General features: G+C 39.4%; 2 protein-coding genes, 1 long non-coding RNA gene and 1 other non-coding gene across 6 annotated transcripts in view; 1 reads left to right on the top strand and 3 right to left on the bottom strand.

The window, feature by feature from the left end:
* Positions 1–221: 221 nt before the first annotated feature.
* On the bottom strand, positions 222–10,089 carry LOC103176465 (cholinergic receptor, nicotinic, alpha 1 (muscle)). Its single transcript, XM_007890026.2, has 9 exons — positions 9,484–10,089; positions 6,761–6,903; positions 6,033–6,077; positions 5,441–5,550; positions 4,773–4,968; positions 4,058–4,295; positions 2,645–2,868; positions 1,759–1,998; positions 222–912 (listed from the first exon to the last, which is right to left on the bottom strand). Exons 1-9 carry the CDS (start codon positions 9,539–9,541, stop codon positions 781–783), a joined length of 1,386 nt encoding a protein of 461 aa, XP_007888217.1. The 5' UTR covers positions 9,542–10,089; the 3' UTR covers positions 222–780.
* A 945-nt stretch (positions 10,090–11,034) lies between these two features.
* Positions 11,035–11,107, bottom strand: trnam-cau. Its single transcript has one exon. It is a non-coding gene; the product is annotated as a tRNA-Met (tRNA).
* A 441-nt stretch (positions 11,108–11,548) lies between these two features.
* LOC103176466 lies at positions 11,549–14,123 on the top strand. Its single transcript, XR_487597.2, has 2 exons — positions 11,549–11,671; positions 13,634–14,123. It is a non-coding gene; the product is annotated as an uncharacterized LOC103176466 (long non-coding RNA).
* A 9,883-nt stretch (positions 14,124–24,006) lies between these two features.
* chn1 (chimerin 1) overlaps positions 24,007–26,218 on the bottom strand; it is a 63,059-nt gene continuing 60,847 nt past the window's right edge. For all 3 annotated transcript variants that reach the window (XM_042336473.1, XM_042336475.1, XM_042336476.1), the window contains 2 exons: positions 26,047–26,152; positions 24,007–25,812 (listed from right to left, as the gene is read on the bottom strand). In XM_042336473.1, coding sequence (XP_042192407.1) covers positions 25,641–25,812; positions 26,047–26,152 — 278 coding nt within the window. In that variant the 3' untranslated portion in view covers positions 24,007–25,640. The remainder of the gene's footprint in view (positions 25,813–26,046; positions 26,153–26,218) is intronic.

The following is a 26,218-nucleotide window of genomic DNA, read 5'->3' as shown; positions in this document are numbered from 1 at the left end:
CTTTATTGGAGTGTTGCTTAAAGCTCAAATGTTGCTTAAGACCTTTGTTCCCCGACAACTTAAAATGAAACTTATTTGAATCATAGAATTATACAGCACAGAAGGAGGCCACTTGGCCCATTTATGTCTGTGCCAGCTCTTTGAAAAGAGAAAAGAAACGGTGAGCTCAGTCACATTTGCAAGAAAATGAACCATAAAATATAAAACTTTCTTTGAATCAATCACTTCGCCAGTATTTATTAATAATCTATAAAATAGGTGTATGATTAGACACGAGAGAAGAACTATCTATGTTCACACAACAAAACAATTTTTAGATGTATGAATCTCATTGTACAATGTTCATTTTCCACACAACTGTTTTTTCATTATCAAGTTACAAATGACTACAAATAATAATAATAATGCCTTGTATTTTAAATAGCGCCTTATCACGTCTTCAAGACATCTCAAAGTGCTTCACAGAATATACTGTAGAGTCAATTGACTGTGTAGTTTGTTTGCAAAATGTGGCAAACAACTGCACAGGCAGTGTCCCACAAACAGTTGTGGATTGAGTGATCAAATTATTAAAATCAGTAACTACGTTTTATGATAAACCAATCAAAATGCAATTCAATTCTATTTTGTTTTTAAAAAATCAGTATATTCTAGAATGATCCAAATATTATTATTCAAAACCTTCCAATTTCTTAATGAGCAACCCAGTGTAAAGCAGTGTTAGCTTTCTCTTCCCAGACTTCATATTCCCATCTCTGTCTATCGGTTCACCATGAAGTTTCAGCCCTGCATATTGAGTTCAATGAGACGACCTGCAAATACTGCCAGTGTCCCAATAATACAGACCATCATGAAGACACCCAACAGAATGTGATCGATCACCATAGCTACAAATTTCCATTCCTCTGCAGCCTGGCAACAAAACAAAAAGTGAATCAGTACCATATACTTAATTTTTCACAGGTAATAGTACCTCTCGTGAATTTACAGGTGGTTAGATTCTCATTGGCATTTGTATTAACAATAATGCTGAATAATTGTATTTGACACAAATTGAATGGGAGCAATACTATTCAAGATGTAATTTTATGTCTGTCTGTCTGTCTGTCTGTCGCTTCTGCTTCAATTGATCTTAGCAAATGTTACAACACATTTAAAAACAATTTTCCCAGTATAAAATGTTCCTTTAATTGTATTTTGCTTTCTTGAAGGAAGGAAGGAAGTGTCAGTGAATGTCCAGTATGAGCATGTGGCTCATGCATTACATATTCTGCTATTTTAAGGCCACCAGGTCAGATCTGGTCGGTGTTGAGTGTGTTGGTGTCCACAAATAGTAACATGGAGCAGTTTGGGAAATGCAATGCAGCTCACTGTCCCGAGGTTAGGGAAGGTAAAAAGTAACCCATCTTCTCCTGGTGAATTCACTAGTATTCCTTTCTGTATGTCAGGTAAATATGGGCTGCTACTCCCCCTTCACTTAGTCTGAAAGCTTGGCAACACACAGCCTGTTCAAACACGGGCAATTTGGGTGAAAGTACTGATTGGGAGCCTATGCCCTTAGAACTATATTTCTCATCTTGAGAGAGATATTTGGGGGAAAAGTCCTTTTTTTAAAAAAAAATCAACCTATGTTCAGTTCAAAAATAATTATATTGTCTCCTTGCTCCTGTGTGAAGCCAATATTTCTGTAGATAAGCCAAAACAAAGTGAGATAACCATTCTAAACACGGTAACAAGAAAACAAATGAAACAGCTTACATCGCTGGATTCCTGATCCGATTTCATGTGCTCTGCGATGTATTTCACTCCTTCAATGGCACTCTTGACGTCTGGGTTCTTGGTCAATGGCGTATGGAAGGTGATAGACGCTGGTTCTTGTTTTCCAGAAATGTCAGAGATGTCCACTTCATCATTAAAAATCCTTTTCTTTTGCTTGTCCTTCGTGGGTCGTTTCATCGTTGAGAAAAACATCACGTTGGGTATGGTATCGATAAAAATCTGTAAAATGGGCACGTTTAGAAAATCCGCATCTAGTCATTAAGAAAACAGTGCCAAGCAAACACATCATTAAATAATCATTGAAGCAATTTGACTATTGTTCATAGCAAGAACATATTTTACTTTGGTGACCCTAGTCCTCCTTGTGCTAATCGTAAGTACCGAATAATCAATTTAATCTCTTCAGATAAAAAAAACTCACTACATTACCTGCACAGACACATTGAACAACAGTAACTTTTTGATTCTAATGTTTTGTTAAGGCTTTAAAACTGTTGAAGGACATTATCTCAGTTTATCAAAAGCTGTTGTAAGACTCACAATGAAGCAGTAAAGTACCAATCGAGCAGTTGTATTGTGTAAGGGAGTGTGAGGCTGTCAAAACACACACAGCTTCCTTTAGCTCCTATTGTGCGGCTTTGTATTTTTTTTCAGGTACTGTTTAAACTCTTCACTCAAGACTTTTTGTGATAAATACATTCCTGGTTGACAAGCAAGGAACCTTTCTGTTGTCGATCATGAATAATTTAGCACTCCAATCATTTAATAATTTGATTCAGTCTTGACACACCACAGAATGTAACTCTGGTCAGAAGTGAAACATAATGATTCTTCAAAACAGACTTAAACAAAAACGATTGCTAACCTTGCGTACCCACTGCGGCATTGTGTGTGTGCTTGGCGAGCGGTGATGGGTGTTAATCACAATGACTGTAATAATAATTGACGTGATGACAAATATCATTGTGAAAAGCATGTATTTGCCAATTAAAGGCACGGCACTGGAAGTCGAAGGAATCAGCTCGACGATAACCAGAAGGAACACAGTCAGAGACAGCAAAACAGAGATACTCAGAGTCATCTTCTCACCTGCAAAGAGAAAACAGAGTGAGACACTGTATGAAAAATACCACAAGCCAATAGCTCAGAACTTTTTGCCAAGGATTTATGTTAGTGCATTGGGGGATCGCTTTCCGAGGGTAATAATCCCTTCAAAATAAATACATAAAATAATAATAATTTGGTCACTCAAACCACGACTGCTTATGGGACACTGCTGTGAGCAATTGACTACCATGTTTTGTCCACAAAATATACAGTCAATTAATTTTACAGTGTATCCTGTGAAGCGCTTTGAGATGTCTCGAAGACGTGGTAAGGAGCTATATCAAATGCAAGGATTATTATTATTATATTCAAAGCTACATACTTTAATGCAAAGTCTGCTGTATAAACCTTACCAGAATGAGTAACAAAGACCCTTTTTAATACTCATTTTACTGGCATGCCAATGAAATCTCATTAGTAATTCTACTAATCAGGGCAGACAATTAATAAAAACTATTGCAATTTTTCTTGCTGTGAGATACATGATTAAATATCTTTTCCCCTCATCGAACACTCTCCTCTCTATCAATCTCTCTGGGCACTTGTAGTGGAGATTGGCAGGTGCTCATAACAACTGTTAGGATGTAATGATTCCGAACAATAACGGTGTCTGAACACACGCGGGAGGAGTGTGAATGAATGTGATAGGTGCACAAGAGAAAGAAGTAAAATGAATTGAAATGTGAAGCGCTGACAAGAGAAAGTGTACAGAGGGAGAGTGTGAGGTGGAGCTTGGGAAAGACAGTGAGTGTGACTGAGAGAAAGAGAGAGTGAGAGAGAGAGAAATTTCACATGAGTTACTGAGGTGCAAGAAAGACTGAACCACTATGCATAAATGTGACCAATTCAGGAAGAGCACTAATGGCCTCTATGGACATGTTTGCAGAACGTGTTTCAGTCTGAAGCCAAGAATAAGCCTGGATATGGGATAACTTTGCAATGTGTGGGGAGAGAGAGAAAGAGAGAAAAGGGCAGAGGAAAAGGAAAGCAAAGTTCTGCTCTGGAGGATACGGTCTGAGCAGAAACAGATGTGAATATCTTGACTTGTGTTGTAGAGTTCCATTGCGCATTTCTGAACTGAACAAAACATTCTCCTCCCCCGCCCCTCCCTCCTCTTGCTTCATCACAATCTGGAAATATATAAATATATATATATATATATTTTGCATACCTGAATCAGTAGGCAAGTAAAATACCAAACCAGTCAGAAAGGAGAAGAGCAGACAAGGGATGATAACATTCACAATGAAGTAAAGGGGAAGGCGTTGCATGACAAAGTGGTAGGTGATGTCCAGGTAAGGGGTATCTGGGCAACAGGTATAATACACCCAATGTTTCCATCCACGATAATCTTTCATCACCCATTCGCCACTCTCCATGAAATTACTCAAATCTGGCCGATCATTTTCCTGTACGAGAACCACAACAACGATTTTCTGAGCGTGTCATAAATCATTTGGTTTAAAAACAACAGCAAATTGTATATATATATATAGATATATTATACAAGGTGAACCGAAATGTCGTGATACCATTACAATGTCTGATAAGTCTTAAAGAAATGATGATTCGTTTTTTTTAAGACTATTTCACCACTTTTTGATCACCCTGTGATAAACAAGGGCAACCATTTATATTGCAACTAACACATTAGCTCGTGTTAGGAAAGGTTTTGTTGCACCCGAGACTGTTCCTCAGAGAAGTTGCAACATTCTTCAACGAATTCAGATTAATTCACACTGGATCAGTAGTGTTTGATCCCATGTTTAAATACCAGCTCGGCAATTCAACTTTCACTTTACATCTAACAAACTAATGCATGTAAAACAACTCGAAACACTTTTCAGAGATCTATAGGAAAGAACAAGGTTGCTAAGTAAACACACCGGAAATATTGCGACACTTGTACCATCATAGGTCCACGTCCCCAGTTTCATGCTGCAGTTTTGCTGATCAAATGGGAAATGTGTCACAATAATTTCACAGTAACTTTTGTAAATTGCTGGAGGTGTCCAGATTATTTTTCCTGTGTATTCCAGGAGCACTTTGGTCATGTGAACAATTGCAAAATCACCATCAGCACTGAAATAAGACACAAAGCAATGGTGAGTGTGACCTCTCTGATCAATAATATCTTGTTTTCTGAAGAAACATCAACGTGCCTTTTCAACTGCATTACTCAAACCTTTTTTTTTACAGTATTATCAGTCGCACAAATAAGGCACAGTACATAATCTACAGAGTGCACTGTTTATAGAATCATATAGTTCTAGAGGTGTGTCAAAGCAAGTCTAATATATTTTTTCCAACACAATGCAATGCATTGGAAATTCAAATTGTTATACTGAAACCATTTTAACACAGACGTACATACATATATTGCATTGGTTCAGGCTCAAAACATGAACACATTTTTGCACATCGCTTATAAAAGCTTACTCATAACTCTCGGAACAATTGATATTAACGAATAGTTAGGATGATTAAAATATTAAAGATGTTTTTTCTCCTTGCTCTGCTTGAATACATTTTAAACAATCATATAGTTTCTTACTTGTTGTATAGGACGATATCTGGGAGCCAGAGATTAGAAGAAGCCACTCGGATCTTTTCAATACCACCATAATCAGCTGGCTTCCAGCCAAGATTCCAGTCAACCCATTGCTGCAGAAGAAGTTCATTTGTACGCCATTTTAATGATGCCACAACCTTTTAACTTTAGGTATTTAATTGGAAATACTATTTGTTAGAAATAACCACAGGATGGAGTTCCATGGTGAAGTGGTCAGCGCACTCGCCTCGCAAGGGAGACAATCCGAGTACGATTCCTGGGCGGGGGGGGGAAACCTTAGGCAAGTTTTCTTACTCCACACACATGCCTCGGTTTCCTCAGCAGTAAGTAGGAACCCGGTTGTTAGTCCGCTTTTCCTGCAATTGCCTGCTGCGTTTCACCCACAAAATACACATTAAATCACTTTACAGTATATCCTGTGATGCACTTTGAGACGTCTCAACGACATGATAAGGCGCTGTATCAAATGCAAGGATTATTACTGCAACAAATTTAAAAAACTTTTTGTAAAGAATTAAAACACATGCATCTGTTTAAATACAATGACTAATAATACAGTAAAGTTTTTTTTTACCTGTCTCAGGCGCACATTAGTTTCCACAATTTGATTGACTTCATCCTGAGCACAACATGAAGTAGAGATGTAACCAAGTTTCATTTATTTCTGGTAAAGACAATCCCGCACTGGCTCCCTGTCAAGAGTGATCTCCCACCCTGCTTTTGCACCTCAGTGTTTTTCCCTTATTCCTAATCCGCAACCCACCCACGCTCTCCCCCTCACCCCTCACTTGCGTCCACAGGAGACCAAATCAGACATTATTACACCCAAAAAAATTGGTCACTCGTGTGATTGTACTTTAGATCCATGAGTAACATTGTCTTATCCCATTACTTTGCACTATTCAGAATTGATAGCCTAATTAAAATATTGTGATGTGTAGGATGTAACTGATGTTTGGTTGGCACAAGGGATTAGACATGTGGCGGTCGGGCCTTCAGCCTCTCTGCCCCCACCCTTTGGAACTCCACACATTCCCTTCTCCTCGCACCCTCCCTTGCCTCCTTCAAGTCACGTCTCCAGATCCTCCTCTTCGACCGTGCTTTCAGCCTCCCTCCTACCCTTCCTGCCCTCCACCCTCTTCTTGATCCCAAACTCCCCTGGCTCGGGTCCAAATCCCTGACTGTCCAGCGCCTTGGGACATCCTCCCGACGTGAAAGAGACTATACAAATGTCATTATGTACTGTATTGTACACAAAGGCAGCATTCTTCAATAAACAAAGACATTTGGTTGGTAACATACCACATTGATGAGTTGAATAAGCTGTAGTCCCACCGTGATATTAACGATATCATTGTGACTCTTCACTGGCCGAAGCACCTTGTTATAGTTTTTGAATAATTCAGCCAACAGCCGCGTCTCATGTTCACTAGCCAGTACTGATCCTGTGGGAAGACAAGATGAAAACTTTTTTTTAACTAATAGAATTAATGCCTCGCTATATAAATGGATATAGAATCCCGAGATTGTTTTCAAGCTCCACCCGCTTACTCTTCTGTTATTCTAAAATGACTGTTCCATTTATATCTCACACAAGAAGTCACACAAAAGAAAGATAGCGGGTAACATTCACGTGCAGGCAAAGCTTTATTCCTTCACAGCATCCAACTCCAATGCCATATTTGAAGGTCCATTTTTAAATTCACAGTATTTCGCATTGCACAATTGGGAAAGGACAATATGCTGTAGAATAGGTGGTGCCAGAGGAAGTTTCGTTCAAACAACTATGCCATTACGAAGATCCCACCAGTTAAAAAAAAAGAACTATTTGAACAATAAATACAAATATATTGTTGAGTTTCCAGTTACTCTCTTTATTGAGACCCAGAGATTTCCATTAAAGGTTATGATGAACGATAGCATATTGGATTGATAAATTCTGATCTAATTGCATCCCAACGACATACAAATAACATTACTTCATTAGCCCCCACGTAAGAGAGCCTTTCATGTTCCTCATCAAAACTAGATATTCATAGTGAAACATGAAGCTGTCTTCAACAGTATTAATGTCCACAGAATGGTGAGACAGGGAGAACGAGGCTAACTGTGTCAAGGAGTCACTGAAACCATAGAAACTTCCAGTGACAAAAAAAACTTTAAATAGTGTGCAAGACTGATCAAACGTTTCTGCTCTAAAATCAATGGATTAACTCAGACTCCAGAATACAATTAAATATGAAAAGGGATCAGTTACTGCTTCGCTGCCTTCTCTACTTCTAAATATATAGCACTGTTTTTAGGCACTAAACTTTCTTTATATTTTTTTTCCTTCTGACTCAGGGTGTGGTTTGGAATGTTTGGAAATCTGAGTTTAGATTTAGTCTATTTATGTAACCTTTCAGAGCGTGCAGGATTTAGCAAATTGTTGAATTCAGTCTGAATTTTGAAGCAGATTTTTCTGAAAGAAGAAAAACACAGAAATATAGAAAAACAGCCTTCAAAGTAAAGTCTGCTTTTAAGAATTTGCCAAGTTCTGTTTGCTGTGAAAATGCCACCACAAATTATCTACAATAATTTGGACCCAGATAGGTTTAGTCTGTTTGAATATGATTTATAGGTTAAGTGCAAACAGTTGCAAAAGAGATTTCAAAAGTAGTAATTCAATTAGTTTATCTGTTTCTTCAAGTAACATAATTACATCCTGTGAGTATTTCAATGCTTACAGAATAAACAAAAAAATGTAACCGCTCCGTATGCTCAGTGCCTGTTGCTCTGAGATTTTTCTATACGGTTCTCAATTGTCAGGGTATTTTTAAACAGCACATACCAGTGAGATTAGGGGACAGATTATTCCGCATGTCACGTCAGAAAACCTCAAACAGCTGATGCATACGTGGCTTGAAAATATTTGAAAATGCTAAATAAAAAAAGCAGCTGCCTCTGTTGTCACCAGTAGCCACATCGCACATTGGAGCTGAATTCAAGTTCTAGAACTGGAAACATGTGGGGCAAAAGTGCCGGTGTTAATAACGATAATAATAATAATAATAATAATCCTTGCAGTTGATATTGATCCTTATCACGTTTTCGAGACGTCTCAAAGCGCTTCACAGAATATACTGTAAAGTGAATTGACCGTAAATTTTGTGGGCGAAATGATACCACCGATGACAAAGAAACTCCTACTAATAAATAATATATAATAATAATAATCCTTGCATTTGATGTGGCACTTGCCACGCCGGGAGTACGTCTCACAGCACTTCGCGGGATTTGCAATAATGTGGAGAGACAGTGTATTTTGCAGGTGATTATACAAAGGAAACAATAATTTTGAAATAATGCAAGAGAAAGGATGCCGCATAACCACCAAGACGCCCTTTATTATCTCACCCTGGGTGATAAGGATAACGTGATAAGGATCAATTATCAACTGCAAGGATTATTATTATTATTATCATTATTGTAAAGCTGCTTTAGCTTTTAACAATCCCACATTAGTTGCCCCGGTGAAGAGTAACGGTAACATGCAACCCTGACACATTCTTGGATCCCTGTTCCTGCTGTAACAGAGCTGATAGTTCCGGTGTTTAACAGTGATCCCATATCGTTGCGATGGACGTGGCCAGGAGCCAGGGTCCAGTCTATGACCTTGGCCAAATACAAATCACAACACCCCAGATCATTTTGTTTTTGCAGTCTGATTTATTTTCCCTGATATCTAGAATTATTACGCACTTCATACGACGCTTCCAAATGTAGCCTTCGTTGACGGTTTCGGATTCTAAATGGACACTCTGTGTGCGAAGCCTTAATTCTTTCTCGCAGTTTCAATGATTCTTCGCCCGGAAACATAGGAATAGAAACTTGGAGCGTATGCAACTGTCAATCACGAACAGGAAACGTTTCGGGTTACTTTTCCAAATATAATGTTGTAAGGCACTGTAAAAACCCGCCTGGAGCATCGAGCGCACTTAGAAATGGTGAAGGTTTAAATCCGTTTACAAATATGTCGAACTTACCAGCAAATGTTAGGAAAAGCGTTACCGACAATACACGTAGATCATTCGACGGAACCATTGTCCAATTTCCCGCGGTGATCCCTATGTCCTTCCACACAGGTTCGTCTCTTGGAAAAGTTGAGAAAAATACCAGCAACGTTTCGGACGCCTCGACTTTGCCCAATGTAAGCGGCACAAACTGAACGCCCTCAGTGAGGAGCGAAGTAGAGGTTCTTGTGCCTTTGTACCTCCCTTTGAGTTATGGTCTAACACCACCTGTGTCAACGACAGCTGAGAGCTGTCACACACGGGGAAGGAGGGGCGAAGCATTCGGCCAACCGAGAGATGCGAGAAGAATAAGCTTTCCGATGATCCCTCCAGGATCAGATGTTCCCGACCCAAACTCGTCGCCCGGAGACCGTTGGCGAACGCACGCGCCACACAAGGGCATAAACAAGAAGGGCAACATCAGGAGGATTCAAGGATGACAACGAGATGCGCGCGAGGAATGAATCTTTCGGGAGGTTCTTCCCAAGCGGGTGGGCGAAGGGGTGTGCAGGAAGATCAGGCAAATCAGACGGGAGCGATTGAGCTATCGCTCAATAAAGTGGTAGAACAGATTGGATGAGCGCTCGAGAGCCTTCCCGGTCCTAAGTTCCTAAGCCGGATGGGTGAGGTAGATGGGCCGCCGGTCCTACTCCGGCTCGGAACGGTCTACGTTCCCGGGTTGACCGGCGCTTCCAGTTGGGGCCCCTCGTGCTGATAGTCGGGCTTCCCAAACGGGATTCCCGAACGCACGAGGTCGGCGACGTAACGTTGGAGTAACGGCCGGAATGACGTCGGCCTCGGCAAAGAGACGCCGAGGGCGGCGGAGCTCAATCGCCTAAAGTTGAGCCAAGGCACTCGTTTGAGTTAAGAGTTCCTCGTTGCAGGTAAACCATATTTTTTATACACACAGGTGTGTGTATATATATGTATATGTATACGTAGATACTTCTCTCTCTGTATAAAAAATTCCAGATCTGAATAATCCTTTGGAAACAAACAACCGCGACGGGCGATCGGCCGCCGCGTTGGGGCCCACAAAACGTACAGTCAATCCGCTTTACGGTGCGTTCCGTGTTTATTATTATTATCATTATTATTATTATTATTATTTATTACGCTCTTTTCTCCGTGAAGCGCTGCGGGACGTCTCGGAGGTGCGATCGGGCGCTGTACCGGACGCGAGGATTATGGTAATAACAACAACAACAACAACATTATGAAATTGTTATAGCGCTTTTCACGTCCTCCGGACGTCCGGAGGGGCTTCGGGGGGAATGGGGCCGCGGACGGCGTTGCGCGGACGGAAGGCGCCGCCGATCGATGCGAGAAAGCGGTCAAGAAAACATCATATTACATCACATTACGTGTCTATAATATGACACACAGAGAGAGAGAGACACATCTTTTACTGAACAGCCACAGCAGTGCTGAGGGTATTGAGAGGGAGAGAGAGAGAGAGAGTGAGAGATGGAATGGATTCGCGTTACTTTATATATATATATATATATAAAAAAAGTGCTCTCGTGCCCCGTGTGAGGATCGAACTCACGACCTTCAGATTATGAGACTGACGCGCTACCTACTGCGCTAACGAGGCCGCGCTGAGAAGGCCGGAAACGGCCCTTATGTCAGCGAGAACCAGCGCCGCGCTCGCGCTCCGCGCCAATTGCCGTTGCACACGCACTGAGGGGCCACACCCCCCCCACACCCCCCCCCCACACACACCCACACAGACACCCCCACACACACAGACACCCCCACACACATACCCACACACACACACACACACACACAGAGACACCTTCTCCCCCAGTGCCGTCGCCGTCTCACCCCCTCCTCCCTCCCCCCCTCACCGGCCATATTTTATTTTAATTTAGACTGTGTGTGTGTGTGTCGGGGAGTCGTTTAATCGAAGCATTGATCGGCAGCCATTAAAACCGCACCGACCGAGAGCTCCCCCCACAGCGCCCCCCACCGGGCTCCGGGCAGGCAGTGCAGACCCGGTCCGGCCCGCGGGCCAGCCCCGGGGGGAGGGGGGGAGGAGGGGGCGGGGCCTGAGTGGCCCAGGTTTTATTGGTGACAGGATGACGCCATTGCCGGTGACACTGCAGCTGTTGTTGTGGTAGATGTCGTCGTTGTTGTCGTTGTGGTGGTTGGAGTTGTAAGTCGTCGTAGTTGTCACCGTCGTTGTTGCGGTGGTGGTTGTTGTAGTAGTTGGAGTTGTTGTTGTAGTAGTAGTTGTAGCCGTTGTTGTTGTTGTTGTGGTGGTGGTTGTTGTAGTTGTTGTTGTAGTAGTTGTAGCCGTTGTTGTTGTTGTGGTGATTGTTGTAGTTGCAGTAGTGGCTGTTGTTGAACTTGTTCTTGTGGTGGTGGTGGTTGTTGTAGATGTTGTAGTTGTTGTTGTAGTAGTTGTAGCCGTTGTTGTTGTTGTTGTTGTGGTGGTGGTTGTTGTAGTTCTTGTAGTTGTTGTTGTTGTAGTAGTTGTAGCCGTTGTTGTTGTTGTTGTTGTGGTGGTGGTTGTTGTAGTTCTTGTAGTTGTTGTTGTTGTAGTAGTTGTAGCCGTTGTTGTTGTTGTTGTGGTGGTGGTTGTTGTAGTTCTTGTAGTTGTTGTAGTAGTTGTAGCCGTTGTTGTTGTTGTTGTTGTGGTGGTGGTTGTTGTAGTTGTTGCAGTTGCAGTAATGGTTGTCGTCGTACTTGTTGTTGTAGTTGTTGTCAGATGTACTTCAGTTGAAGTTCTTCCCCCCCCCTCCCCCCTCCCCGCCCTCCGCCTCAGGTTCTAATATCCCGCAAAATCATCCCAAACGACGGCCACTGACGGCTCAGGATGGGACTGTTCGCGGAGACCCCGTCGGCCGCCGCGTTCCGCCCACGAAATACGTTCAGGTCGATTGACCCGACACTCAATTCCGTGACGCGCTTCGAGACGTCTCAAAGACGTGACAAGGCGCTGTATATCAAATGCAAGGATTATTATTATTATTATTATTAATAATAGTTATTATTGTAGGAAGTGGAGGTCAGGTCCAGACCCTTGATTACTGTTGTTACTTGAAATATTTCAAACGCAGTTACACGGCAAACCATAATTTTCATAGATTGCGCCACAGATCACGCAACAATCTCGCGGATACGCCCCATCCATTTAATCTCCTAATGCTCCGTAATCCTCAGAAGGAATTAAGTGAATCTTCAGACTCTCTCCATCCTCCCAACTGTTCCGCCTGGTGTTTCACAGGCAATCTCACGCACGCAAACTACTGTGTCCTGTAGAGTATTTGATCGTCACAATCTATACTTGTAACCTTCAATCACATTCCCATCCGGATATCTATCGCAGATCCTTTTTGAAGGAGTTAATTGTCACCGCTTTTACTGGGAGTTGATTTGATCGGTTCCAGCACCGCGTTGGTAAATATAACTTCTAATCTCTAGTCCTGCGGCTGTCATTTTAATTTGTAAATACATAAAACAAATACAATTATTTTCAGTGACAGCAAGTTTAATTTGCTTTCAATAATTATAATTTGGTCTTAGAAAAATGAACAGCCGAGAGGGGAGTTACAGGAACAATCTTCAACTGCATACGTATTTCTCCATCCTGAACCATCAGATGTATTTAAATCATTGGTTTACAAGACCTAATACATACCAATCTATTTGTCTCCCTCCTCCCCCCATTCACAAAATTCCGATTGCATATTTGACTATAAACTCTCATTTTAATTTTGCGTTGCTTTAATTTGAGTTGGATCTTTAATGCTCAACTATCTGAGTATTGTTCACGTGACAGTATATTTGAATCACTGCAAGTAGTAATTTAGTTTAGCTGTGTACTGTCTTTTTTTTAAAAAAAGTTTTAAATTGCACTACAAATAGCTGTGACAAATACATTATCGTGGTTAATTTAACACTCCATTAACCAGCATGTTCAGGTGATTAGTTGACGATAAAACGTGTAAGTTTCCACAAGGGATTAATTGCCAGTGTCTGCACTTTGATGTGTTTAATTGTAATCATTATTCACAAAGCATTGCTAGCAGTAAAGATGCTTATTTTGTAATATGAATTTTGTTATTACTGTGCGTCTGCATATTCATTTGTATTTGTTGTTCTCTATCTATAGGTTCACATGGCTTTGCTGCTCCCACAGAGAGAGTGACATGGTTCCACAGCTTGTCAATGCTGCCCATTACAAGCAGAGGATGGCGTGAGGAACTCACTTGCCGGTCTTAGGGAATTTCGTTGCAGAAGACAAGCACTTCACGTCAACCTGACCCAGCTGCTTACTGAGCATTTTGCAATATACACCTAAAATATGATTAATAATAATTATAAGGCGGGGAATTTAGCAAAAACTCAGTGGTGACTGCGTGTAGGCAATAAGACACTGTATCAAATGCAAGGATTATTATTATTACATGTATTGGGGTATACACACACACACATATGTGCATGTAGTGGCAGAGATAAAAGGGGGAGTGGGGTGAGCAACCTCCTTTAGGAGTATGTAATGACAACTTTACCTCCCGCTCTGCCTCTCTTCCCATCGTTCTCCCCGCTGCCTTGTGCCTCGAATGACCTTATAGCTAATAAAGTTATTTACAAAAGACAAAGCAGCAATCTTAAAAATAAATACTTGTGTTGCAAAGTACTACATCATACCACACAGCTATCACCCCAGTGGGAGATAATTATCCCTAAATGTAGAATTCAACTTTCATTTCAGTGTTTTTTTTGTTCAAAAAAATCTATAGGTAGGAGAGCTATTGTACATGTTATTACAACGAAATTCTATCTGATACATTAAATAACAAGTACAAGACAGAGCCAACGAAGAAATTCAGCAATAGTAGGATGTTAATGGCAGATGGAACGATCACATAAATTCAGAGCCAGCGCAAGCAATTGCAGCAGCTATTGCATTGGATTGAGTCAGTTCCAGGTCAATGAGTCAATCTGCTTGTGGCAGGAACATAAATGTGTTACACCTGCTGACAAAGTACAGGATTTATGTAATGAGACAAGGTTGCTATTCAACTGGTCTGAGTAAATCTGTCTCTGATATAATAGTTGATTAATATTTGAGTCTGAATTCTACTGCGCGAGGTAACATTATAACATATTTTCCAATGAATGCAGTGTGTTGCTTACGGGCTATAATATAACACAATGAACACACTGCACATTCCTTGCGGAATATTGAATACAGCTTTAAAAGGCAACTAAACAACTAAAACATTGATTGGGACGTTTACTGGAGGTCAAATTCCATTTGAATAAGGCCATAGAGCGAGAGTGAGAGAAAGGATCAATACTTAAATGTTTGACCAGTATGATTGTGGTAATTCACTGTTCTCTAGCACTATAGTCCTTAGACATCCTGCACTTTTCCAAAGATGATTCACTTGAGGACCTTTCCCTAGAGCAATTTGGCATCTGAGTTATTCTGCACTGAAATATTGGCTTTAGTGCATTATCTAATTATAGCTCTTCTTCATAGTGATCACAGGCTTTTATTTCCACCTCTTTCTTCAAAGGTCATTTCCAAGGAGAAATCAGCGACTTACAATACAGATGAATTATCTATGATATTAATTGGAAATGTGAATTTGAACAGATTCATTTGAGTCCGGTGGCCTTCAAAGCACTGTCAAAATGAGTTGTTTTCAACAACGACTTGCATTTATTTATGCAGCTTCCTTCACGCAGAACGCTTTTTTAATGCTCGTTTGCGTTTTGTGTCATTAATTTGTGGACAAATGCTTTGTAAAAAAAAATAATTTTACCAGAGTTTTACCTGTCCTTGCGTTTGTCAACGTTGCAGTGCACCGTGCAATCAAGGCGTCCGATCATGATACTTTTGATTGAAAAAAAAGACGACTTTAGAAAAACTGTGGTTAAATTCTTAATTGTAGATTATTTGTCCAGCGGATGGCGCTCACGCAGCTGATGCTTTAGCAAATCGGATCCTGCACATTCTGTTGCCGCAAACATAACCCACATACGTTACACAGGGACAGGTAGATGAGCAAGGTATTCAGTGGTCCAGTCACATACGTTATACACAACACTGTATATTTAAACAATTTCCATAATAGTTTTTAGGTTTTAAAAAAAGGAGCTAGTAATTTTTTTGTTCCAGGGAAGAAGTATCTGAAAAGCTCCAAAGTCAGTACATTTCTTTCGAAGTTTTAAAAATATCTTCTTTTTTGTTTTGTTGTTTCCCTGTTGCCACTGCTAGGACAGAAGTGATGGAAGGCTCATGTCGATTTGCCTGTTTTTTGAGCTCAGCTGTTGGTTTGAGAACTTGTTTCAGATGAAAGGCCTGTTGGAAAACCATCGACGTTTCTATTTGGGGAGATGGGGTGAGCTTTCCTTGGTGATCTAATTCTACCTGTTCACTGACAGGGTTTCCTATGTCGTGTTGTGTATAATGTATAAGCCTGTGAGATAACTAAGCATTTTTACTTCCAGCAAAGTTAGACATTCCCGACAAGACTGCTATCTCAGCATGGCATCCATCTATATTAGCAGTAAGTATAGATGAACACACATCCAACAGTATAATTCCTGGAGCATGGCCAGAAGGAAGACTACATAACTCTTTTTTAATGAGTCCTGAAAGGATTTACTGTAAAGCTGTCCATGTCCATCTATCTGTGCATTATTACTGGCAGACGTGTTAGAGAGAGCAGACTAATAATATCCTTCCATAACAGTGAAATCCAGCAAAGTCTCAGGTGAATGGACCAAAAAAAAAAGTTCTGTTTTAAGATTATTTTAGGGACAAACAGAATTAAAGTTCTAAATTTAAAAACGATCACTGTAACAGTCTAAACCCATGAACAGCTTGTACAGTGTGGCATTAATTACTTAGCAATTTGGTGATGAAACAATTTGGTCATTGCATTATTATTGGTTTAGCAACAAAGTACAACCCATTTTGAAAAACTAACAATCAATTATATGATAAAAATCATTCAGGACTTAGTGGAGCGAGAGTAGACTTATACATTTCAGTGTATTGGGGCCCTACAATTCATTGTTGCAAAAACAATTACCATAATCAATCTCCAGTTTGCTTAAATGTAAATAGCAGCACAGCACAATGCTTATTGTCAGAAACTACAGATAGCAGTTCATCAATCAAAGTTTTTTTTTATTGTGACATGACAAACTGAGTCGTATGACTGAAGGAATCTTATGAGATGTTTCTCGGGATTGGTATTATTTTTTCAAAAGTAAACATGGACTAAAGATCGAAAGTATCTTTAAGGTTTATCAATGATTAACTTGGAATTTTAGGCCTAGCAACTATCCCCGTGACATGATAAGCTTGATATTCCATTTATTGTAAAAATAAGAAGAGCTTGTTTAACAAAGTTTTAATGAAATGACAACTAAATCATAACAGGATTCTTAAATGCAGTTTGGGAGGAAATGCAATTTGGGTTGTATTAATGGAAAAAATATCAGACAGTGATTATGCATCTACCGTAATAAATATTTAGCACTTCTGAAGCAGTTAACAGGACACTTGAGCCCTGTAAAATTTGCAAGAGTATGGAATTCTACATGAAAATGGGTCATTGGTAAACACTCAAAAGCTAACTTCAGCCAAGATCCTGTAATTGCTCGTTGAAATGGTAATAGAATGGCACCTGTCACCCATTTTAATGGGAGATGCATTCCCACAACATGCAAAGAAACTGGCAAATGCAGAACTGGTGATCAAGGCAGTTTGTATGACTTGGGAGGAGTTGGCACGAATAAATCTTAGTTGTTAAGAACATTGTTAAAGTCAAGGAACAATATTGTTATGCAATAGGACAACATAATGTATGCGCATATTGTATTAGGAAAAAATTAAGCTGTCAATGGTGGGTGCAAAAAGACACAAACTATTAGCAATAGTGTAAATAGCAAAGTAATGAATGTGAAAATTACATGCAAAAACCTTGGACTGTGAATGTACAATAGTAAAGGATTTTTTTNAATGGACCAATTTACTTTGACTCAATCATCACCATGTTTTCAGGAAAAAATAGTGCAAAACTGGAGGGCACCAGCTGGTTGATCTACATCTCAAATGACTGACAAAGATGACAGATATCATGTTAGGTCACATTACTTCAGAGCCAACGTGGGATGATGGAAATTAGAATAGATGATCACATTAGTACTCGGTACCTTATTATTCATACATATAAATTGCACCAAACATGCGAGAATGCATCTATGCATAGTCATTGTGTTTCAAAGTACATGCAGTGACAATGATCTGTGTCAAAGTAGTATAGCAGTGCAAATTGGATATGTAGACATTTTTACTGGTAATGTATCATCTGTTTCTGCTCTTCACAGAACAAACAGTGTCTGCCACAGCAGAAGAGCAACACACATCAAAGCACAAATCTTCAACCCACCTTTACATGCTTATCAAGTAATGAGACTAAAGGTTCTGGGTAATCAGTAACCACCTGGAACCCGAAAACACAACTAATAATCATGTGTTGTAGGGCATTATTACACCAAAGAAGCAGACATAAGCTTCATTCTTCGTGGAATCTGTATCTCTACTACTTTTAACTGCTTGTTACCTTGCCCTATTCTCATGTTCACCTCATACTGTGGTATTTAAAGAAAGCCAATGATCTATCTTTATGTTGTTTGGACATGTAAACTAATTGGTAAGTATCTGGGGATACAAATGGGAAATAAAAAAAATAGATTCCTCCAGTTCTTTGTATTGTATCCATTAATGACCTGGATTTGCAGACCCAATATAAGGTGGTTAAATGTGCAGATGACACTAGACTAGGGGCAACTGTGGAATCAGAGGCAGGAAAAAANGTCTTGCAAAAAAAATTTCATGGGGTATGTGTATAGGTTGATGATTGACAAATGAGATTCAATATAGATAAATGCAAGATAATGCATATTTGAATTAAGAATGAAAGGCATGTGCATTCCACAGTTTGGATCGAATTTGCCAAAGGGGGAGGCAAAAATAAATCTTTGGGTGTTAGTTGACTCATTACTCACCATGTCAAAACAGTGTGAGGCAGAGCAATAGGATACTGGGCTATATTGCCAAATGTGTTGAGCTGAGACCCCAGAAGCCATACTCAAGCTCAATGCTGTTGTGGTCGCTATGATGTAAGGGGGCTGCCAGGTCACAGAGGCAGTGCAGAGGACAGCAACAAGTTAGAGGAATTAGCTATGAGGAATGATTAGTCAAGCTTGGGCTCTTGAGTCTCAAAACAGACATTTCTGAGTGGACCTTATACAGGTATATTTTAAATGGGATTGAAAAAATAAACTCAGAACAGTGCTGTACTAACAGATACACTTTATATAATAATAATCCTTGTGTTTGATATAGCGCTTTTCACGTTTTCTAGACATCTCAAAGAGCTTCACAGAATGTACTGTAAAGTGAATCGACTGTATATTTGTGGACGAATCTGCAGAATAAGAGCAGGTTTAGGATTGCAAAGAGCAATTTCAGGATAGAGGAAGATTTCTTTTTACCCGGAGGGTAATTAATGACTGGAACAGGTTACCAGGAAGGGTGGTTGAGACCAGAATGTTTGATTCATTTAAAAAACAGCTTAATGTTGTGATGGGAGAATGATAGGCTTGTTGTTCCGGGAAATTAGATCAGATGGGCTGAAGGGCTTTCTTCAGCCAAAGCTTTTGGAGTTGTTGCAATTCATGTGACCTTTCCTTACTGTATATTTATAAGGCTGCCCCTTTAGCCATTTCCTTCAAATTTCTCAACCGTAAAATGCCTCTTAACATAAAGTTCAGTGAAGAAAGTAGAAATGACCCAAACACTCTCCCCAAAACACGTGATTTAACTCTGATGTTTAGATGTGGACTATGGTGCTTGTTGAACAAATGTGGATTTTCTGAATGGTTGCCTCATTTCACTCATAAAACTATACAGTCAGTTCACTTTACAGTATATTCTGTGAAACACTCGAAGACGTCTCAAAGACATGATAAGGCGCTATATCAAATGCAAGGATTATTATTATTATTATCAGAGCAGATATCTGAAAGCACCGCCCGTCGAAGGTAATTTTTACAAAGAGTATTCTCATTATAGAAAAAAGAAATTAGACATTTGGTCACGAGTGCATGATACTTTGTTACCCTATTTACTACATAAATTGTTCGGGCCAATTCTGATCCAATACTTATTCAAATTGACAAAGCGAGAAAGTCGACTTCACAAAGATGCAGTGGAATTAATACTTAAATTTGCAAGGAGATGGGAAGAGGAATTTTATTATAAATTACTGAGCTTGATGGAGCTCAGATGCTCCTTTCGTAATGACTTTGGATGACGCTAGAGAAACAATCTATCCTTATAATAGACGTGGTGAGTCAGCCACGAATGCATGCAGTTCGTTTATATCAGGAGCCAAAGCAAATGCTAAAAATAGTGAGGTCTCTCAAGATAGTAATTTTAGGACCATGACAGCCATGCATTTAAATGAAGCTTCCTTGAATGTACTTTCATCCGGTGCCAAACGATGGATTTTAAAGTTGATTACATTCTCCAAATCCTGTTCAGAAGTGAGAAATTCACTGAGGTTCTTTGGTTTGGATTTCCAGATATCCATATAGCTCAGTGTAGCTCAGCTGTTAAGAGCACTCGCCTCGCAAGCGAGAGCTGGGTTTGATTCCCGGCAAGGTGAAGCCTCGGGCAGGTTTCCTTACTCCACACGCCTGATAATAATCCCTCAAGAAAAAACAATAATAAATTGGTCACTTCAATCCACGACTGCTTGTGGGACACTGCTGTGCACAATTGGCTGCCGCGTTTCACCCACAAATATACAGTCAATCCATTTTACAGTATATTCTGTGAAGCGCTTTGACACGTCTCGAAGATGTGATAAGGCGCTATATCAAATGCAAGGATTATTATTATTGAAGACATTTTCCTTTGGGGGCTTCTCATTGCTTCAATTACTGATGCATTGATCCCAGTTTGACAGTTACATAAGCCCTCTTGTGACTTATTTTCATCTTTTTTTTGGAGAGACTTGAATTTGAACATTTGGTCACAGGAAAGAAAACAATCTATTTTTCTAAGTCACTGAGCTTGTTGAGTAAATCAAGTAAATCAATCACTCTTTCTCGTGTAGTACTCACGAACAGTGGCCTGTTGTTTTCAAAGACAGGAACTCATAGAGCTGGCCAGATTACATGAATAACCTCAATTATCAGCAAAGGATATTGCAGTAATCTCATACAGTGAAAAAGGGTGATGGAAAAACACAATCAAATATACCTTTCTTAAAAATAACAGACTGGAGTGATTCTCTTGAATATTTTTAGAAATAATCTCGAGTCAGATTGGCATGAAAAGACCCAGAAAAAGCATGGAACCCAAAAAAAGAAAGGACACTTGGTCCATCACATCTGCCCCTTCCCTTCTACACTCCTTGCCTGGAGTTTACCAAGCTATTTTAGCCTCATTGATATTCGTTGAAGCCAACATTTTGTCCAAATTGGAGCAATTCAGAGCTGGGAGTAGGATTTATACTCCTTTCTCCAATTGCATTACACATACATAGCAAAGTACCTGTACTGACCTCCACCAGCTTGAATTAGTTTATTTTAATGGTATCATGGATCAGGTCAAATGTTTTTAAGTTAGTGAGCATTTCTGAGCGAAGGGAATTCATTTATATGACAGCGGTGAAAATCGATACAATGCCACAACAACCTTGTGTATAGCATTAATTGGATCAGGTCACGTATGTTCGTAGAAAAAAGCGTTTTAAACCATATACTAAAACTGGTGCGTGTAAGCGAACCAGTAAAATTCATTAAGACAATAAGAACTTTATTTTCTTTGCTTTCGGCAAAATGGTGGCTATGTCTAATTGCACTAACTGGTGCCATTCACAGTAATTGAATTAGACAGAATTGGAACAGCACTTGAAATACATTATTACGCTTCACCTGCATTGCTCTTTATGAAACTATAAAACTTAAAGATAGGTCAACAGAAAACAATATTTGGCCAAACCTCAATTACTTTGTAAATATTTTAATAAATTACACATAAAAATTGGGAGTATTTGTGGTATTAATTCCTAGCAATTGTGCTGCAAATCGTTCCCATCAGATACTGGGGAAGATTTTGTCTGCTTGGGTGCTGAATGTTTCCTCCAAAAACAACAGCTGCTCTGAGGACTGAAGGTGGTTGAGATTGACAGCAAACTCAAGACAACAATATATGGAAGACAATAACTTTCAGCTGTTCCATGAGATTCCTTTCGACTATGGCTTCCCTCATTCTAGGGTTGTTTTTTTTAAAAAAAACATCAATCATTGATACACGGTGTTGGGCCGGGGGGGGAAAGTCTGAAAGGGCTTATACTGGAGGCAAACTATGACAAAGATATCAGGCAGTTCTTCCCATCCCCACTGATTTGTTGGTGAGCATTTTCAAAATAGGGTTTTCTAATGTAATAGCAGTAAAATAATTAAGAATGGAGAGGGCTTATATATGTCTTCTCCCCCCATCCCCACCTAAAATTGAAGGTGGTGTGTTTTCTTATGTACCGTTATAAACTGAAACAGCCAGCCATTGATAGATGCACAACTTTACTTCAAACTTAAAACACAATCCATTCACACTCGAATCAAAAGTTCACACATTTCAGGATATACACAAAACATTTGTTTTCAAACAATTAAAAATACTCTTCGCTAGTAACAGCAGTCGGAATCATGAAATGTCCAAACAGCGGGCAAACATCTTGTCCTGTAATGTAAGATAAATAACTACATCGATATTCATCATGGCGCTCTTAAAACTAACCTTGCAAGCTAAAATCTAACTGGTAAGGTAGCCATAGCTGAACAAACAACAAGAGCTTAGCAGTGCTTAATTTTTCCAGGCAAGGCAAATGGAGTGTTCTCCCATAGCCTACAAAAATAGATATACACCAGAGTAATTGCTGTGAAGTGGTTCAAAACACTGAGATTCTAGGCACTCTAAAAATGCAAGTCTTCTGAACAGCGAACAGAAACTCTACTTCTATAAGCTTCAATAGCAAGAGTCTATAGCATCAAGGGGTTTCCACGCACACCAGTTTTCCAATCGATAAAAAATAAATACTTCCAATTACTGAAACCACGTCAATTTAATTAATTAGGTTCATTGAATTGTTAAAAGAGTAGTTCAGAAGTGTACGTTTGCACACAAACAAGGGTTAAATAGAATAAATTGAAAATATTTACAGTTTGCAGCACAATCATTATTCATTGTTTCAAAATTAAATGTAGTGCGAAATGCAACTGGTCAACCTGAGTAAGCAAATTAGATGCAAGAAAAAAAAACACAAGGCTGTGGAGTAAAGAAGCCAATATTTCTAAATTATTCAAACTTAAAAGCCTGCTCAGAAGGAGAGCTTTCGCTGTACTTTGGCAGGCAATGTTTGAGTTGGCGGTGAAGAAACTTCAGATGCCAAATACAGAGGAAATGGTAAGCACACAAATATTTAAACATTTACACAAATTGGCCTTTGTTTTGAGTCAGATGTTATTTGCCAGTCTTTGTGCCATATTTTGAAGGTAAAATATGGAACTAATTTCTAAAAGTGTTGCCCAAATCCGCTATCAACCAGACTGCATTCTGAGAACATTTCTAGATATTGTTGCTATCGAGGGGACAAACATACCATCAGTACTTGACAGATTGTAAACTCATGGGTTAAAAAAAGTTCAGACATTAACTTGCTCAAATGTTTTGTCCATTGTGGGTTTCAAGAGGGACGTAGGTAGTATATGAAGGATAGGGGCTTGAAGGACTATGGGGATAAGCAGGGCAGTGTGATTGAACAAATACATTGTTCTCAGAGTTGGTACAGACTCAATGGGCCAAATGGCGCTGTTGTTTTCTTTTGGATAGTATTGAGCGGTGCAGGGAGCAGGGTTGTCGGTAGATGCGTGTGCATGTGTTATTTGTAAGGTTTCTATGATGTCTCGGGCAACACGAGTACCAGCCTCACTTCTAAACTCTCCAAGTGAAATTGGAAACCACGTTTTGTTCTTTCAACACCACGTAGGGAAAGGTGTAAATCAGTGTTGTGGGTTGCAGTGCTTGGTGGGTTGCACTTTCGCTTCTGAGTCAGCAGTTTGTGGTTTAAGACCCATGATGAGACTTGGCATTCACAGTCTAACTGACACTCCAATGTAGTGTTGGGGAGGTGCTTCAGTATCGGAGGTGCTGAAGAAACGTTAATCCAAGGTCCTGTCTGCCTGTTCAGTTGGACGTTAAAGATCCCATGGGACTATTCAAAAAGAGGAGTTTCTCCCAGTGTTCTGGCTTACAGTCCCCAATAAAATTGGTTATTCACTTCATAGCTATTTGCAGACATTGCTGTGCAGAAATTAGCTGTAATGCTTGCTCAAAATCAGTCACTCCAATTTATAGTGCTTCCTGTGAAGCACTTTGAGATATCTTTTTGACATGAAAGACACTACTGTACACCAAATGTAAGGATTACTATTAGCAAAGGAATTTTTCCCACTACTCTATCCATTAATACTGTAATGAGCTACTATAGTTAATCATTTTCCTGCCTTGAAACGCACGTCATCCAATCTAACTGGATATGCATCTATCTCAAGTCCAGTTTAATTATTCTAAATATTTTATTCAACATTACTGAGTGTTTTATTGGTATTAGATAACAAACCATTAGCACAAGGTTGTTTCTATATATTTAACCCCATTTTATTAATGTAAATACTTTGGCTGCTTTTGATCCCTCTGGGAAGAGTTATGTGAGCTCATTCGCCTATGCCAAATGGGTGACTTTAGTATTATTTACTATATGAAGTACAGAGAAACCAAGGTGGACAATATAAGTGAGCACAGAGTGATGTGACCGGAGGAATAGGGAACAGGTTTTCATTTGAGATAAATAGAGTACTTTAATGACGAGAATAATTTTCTTTAGAAGCAGCTTGGTGTGGCTTCAACTGAATGTGCAAAATATATTCTTTTTCCATTTGATATGAGAAAATAATAAACAGGATATTGGGTGGGGGGGGGTGGAAAGACACAACAAAAGCATCAGCATCTCTTAAGCAATTCAGAAAATACTGCTGTGTACATATATTGTTGACTTACTCAAATCAACCCTAAACCAGCAATTTGTTTTTGGATTTTGGTTGCAGTTCTTAAAGAAATGACAGCTTTCGCTCCTGTGGGAGCAATTGTTACTGCATTCAATCATCTCCAATTGCATCTGTGTCTGTTGCCTATTAACCTACATCTAGCTTGAAATCACAGAAATTAAATATCCATCCAAGTGTATCACAAGCAGATGTTACCACTGAATATTCAAGCAACAATAGTTATAAAAATCACATTTCAAAAGTAAATTTTAATAAATTAATGTTTGCATGCCCGAGTGAAATACAAAATTACACCAAGAAAAATAAACCCAAAGATGTTTAGTGCTGCCAGTGGGGTACTGCAACATCTTAACATAACACTGATTATGTAAGTTGTACAGAAACATACTTTACAAATCATTCTGTTTCATTTAGAAACATCTACAAATAAAGATTTATATGAGTCTGACAAAACAGGCCATAGCCCAAAGGCAGAAATGCACATGGGGTAAGTGTCAAAGAATCCAATATGCATATTGTATTCAAATGACTCACAACTTCAGTCCTACTCCGGAGTTATACACTAGTAATGTTCACATATTATATAAAAAGCAAGTCACACCATTTGACAAATAACACCCACACACACACCTACAAACATGCTGCACATAACACTCATTACTATCCAAAAGGAAAAACACTGCAACATTTGCAATGTTTGCTGAAGGTCCCCGACAAAAACGGAGATTAAAATCATGCAGTAGCTTTAGCTTATATTAAGGAATCAAACGCACACCCAGCAATTTTAGTATCTAAAATTCTGTTATTGTGCGTCTGCAGCGGAGTGCACTATGCAAAACACATGAAGGGCTGCCTTCAAACTTGTGCATTGAAACAATTAAACAGGCTGATGATGCTGACCAGTTAATCTAATCCATTCCTCCTGCTATAATTTAAAGTAGCTCATAAAATCTTCAAAACAAAATGTCCTCATTTTGGATAAGCATCTCCACCAACAGTCTTTGATAACGTATATCATTTAAAGCTGCCATAGCGTCCTGTTCTGGTGCTCGCATTAAGGTTGGTCCGTAAACAATCCCCAGGTTCTCTGCATTCATCAGGTTGTCTTTCTCATGTAGTGTAACCCTGAAGAAGGAGAAACAAGAATCTATTTTAAAATATATTTTAGGTGTAACATGTACTTGGTTACAAGATGAAAAAATTGGAACTTTCATACGTTTTAAAAACTGTATGCTGGTTCAACGTGTGTGTTAATAGAATATTTCAAAAAAGAGGGAAAAAAGTGAATTATACAATCAATCGCTGGTCAATTTATGCAATCACTTCTAGGAAAATCAATTATATTGATTGATAAGATACCTTTTTAAATGAGCCATGAGATACCTCAGGGTTTCACAGTGCGCAGGTGGCAAAAGTTTTAATGCTTCGTGAAGTGCCTCTAACCGCTCGTCAGGGTCTGGAATTTCTGCAATAGGAACATTAAAGATTGAAACAATACAAATCAAAGTTTACTTTAACACTGGTGTCGCTG

The sequence above is a fragment of the Callorhinchus milii genome, unplaced genomic scaffold, assembly GCF_018977255.1.
Source record: "Callorhinchus milii isolate IMCB2004 unplaced genomic scaffold, IMCB_Cmil_1.0 Scaffold6, whole genome shotgun sequence".
In the NCBI taxonomy this organism is placed as follows: domain Eukaryota; kingdom Metazoa; phylum Chordata; class Chondrichthyes; order Chimaeriformes; family Callorhinchidae; genus Callorhinchus; species Callorhinchus milii.
The sequence above is the reverse complement of the archived record's forward strand: the minus strand, read 5'-3'. Positions and strand labels throughout refer to the sequence as shown.

Excerpts from the sequence above, each read along its gene's own strand:
- LOC103176465 (XM_007890026.2), bottom strand. The coding sequence starts at position 9,541 with ATGGTTCCGTCGAATGATCTACGTGTATTGTCGGTAACGCTTTTCCTA. Across the intron at positions 6,904-9,483 it reads GCTTTTCCTAACATTTGCTG|GATCAGTACTGGCTAGTGAA; the intron begins GTAAGTTCGACA and ends GTCTTCCCACAG. Across the intron at positions 1,999-2,644 it reads TGCCGCAGTGGGTACGCAAG|ATTTTTATCGATACCATACC; the intron begins GTTAGCAATCGT and ends CCCATTTTACAG.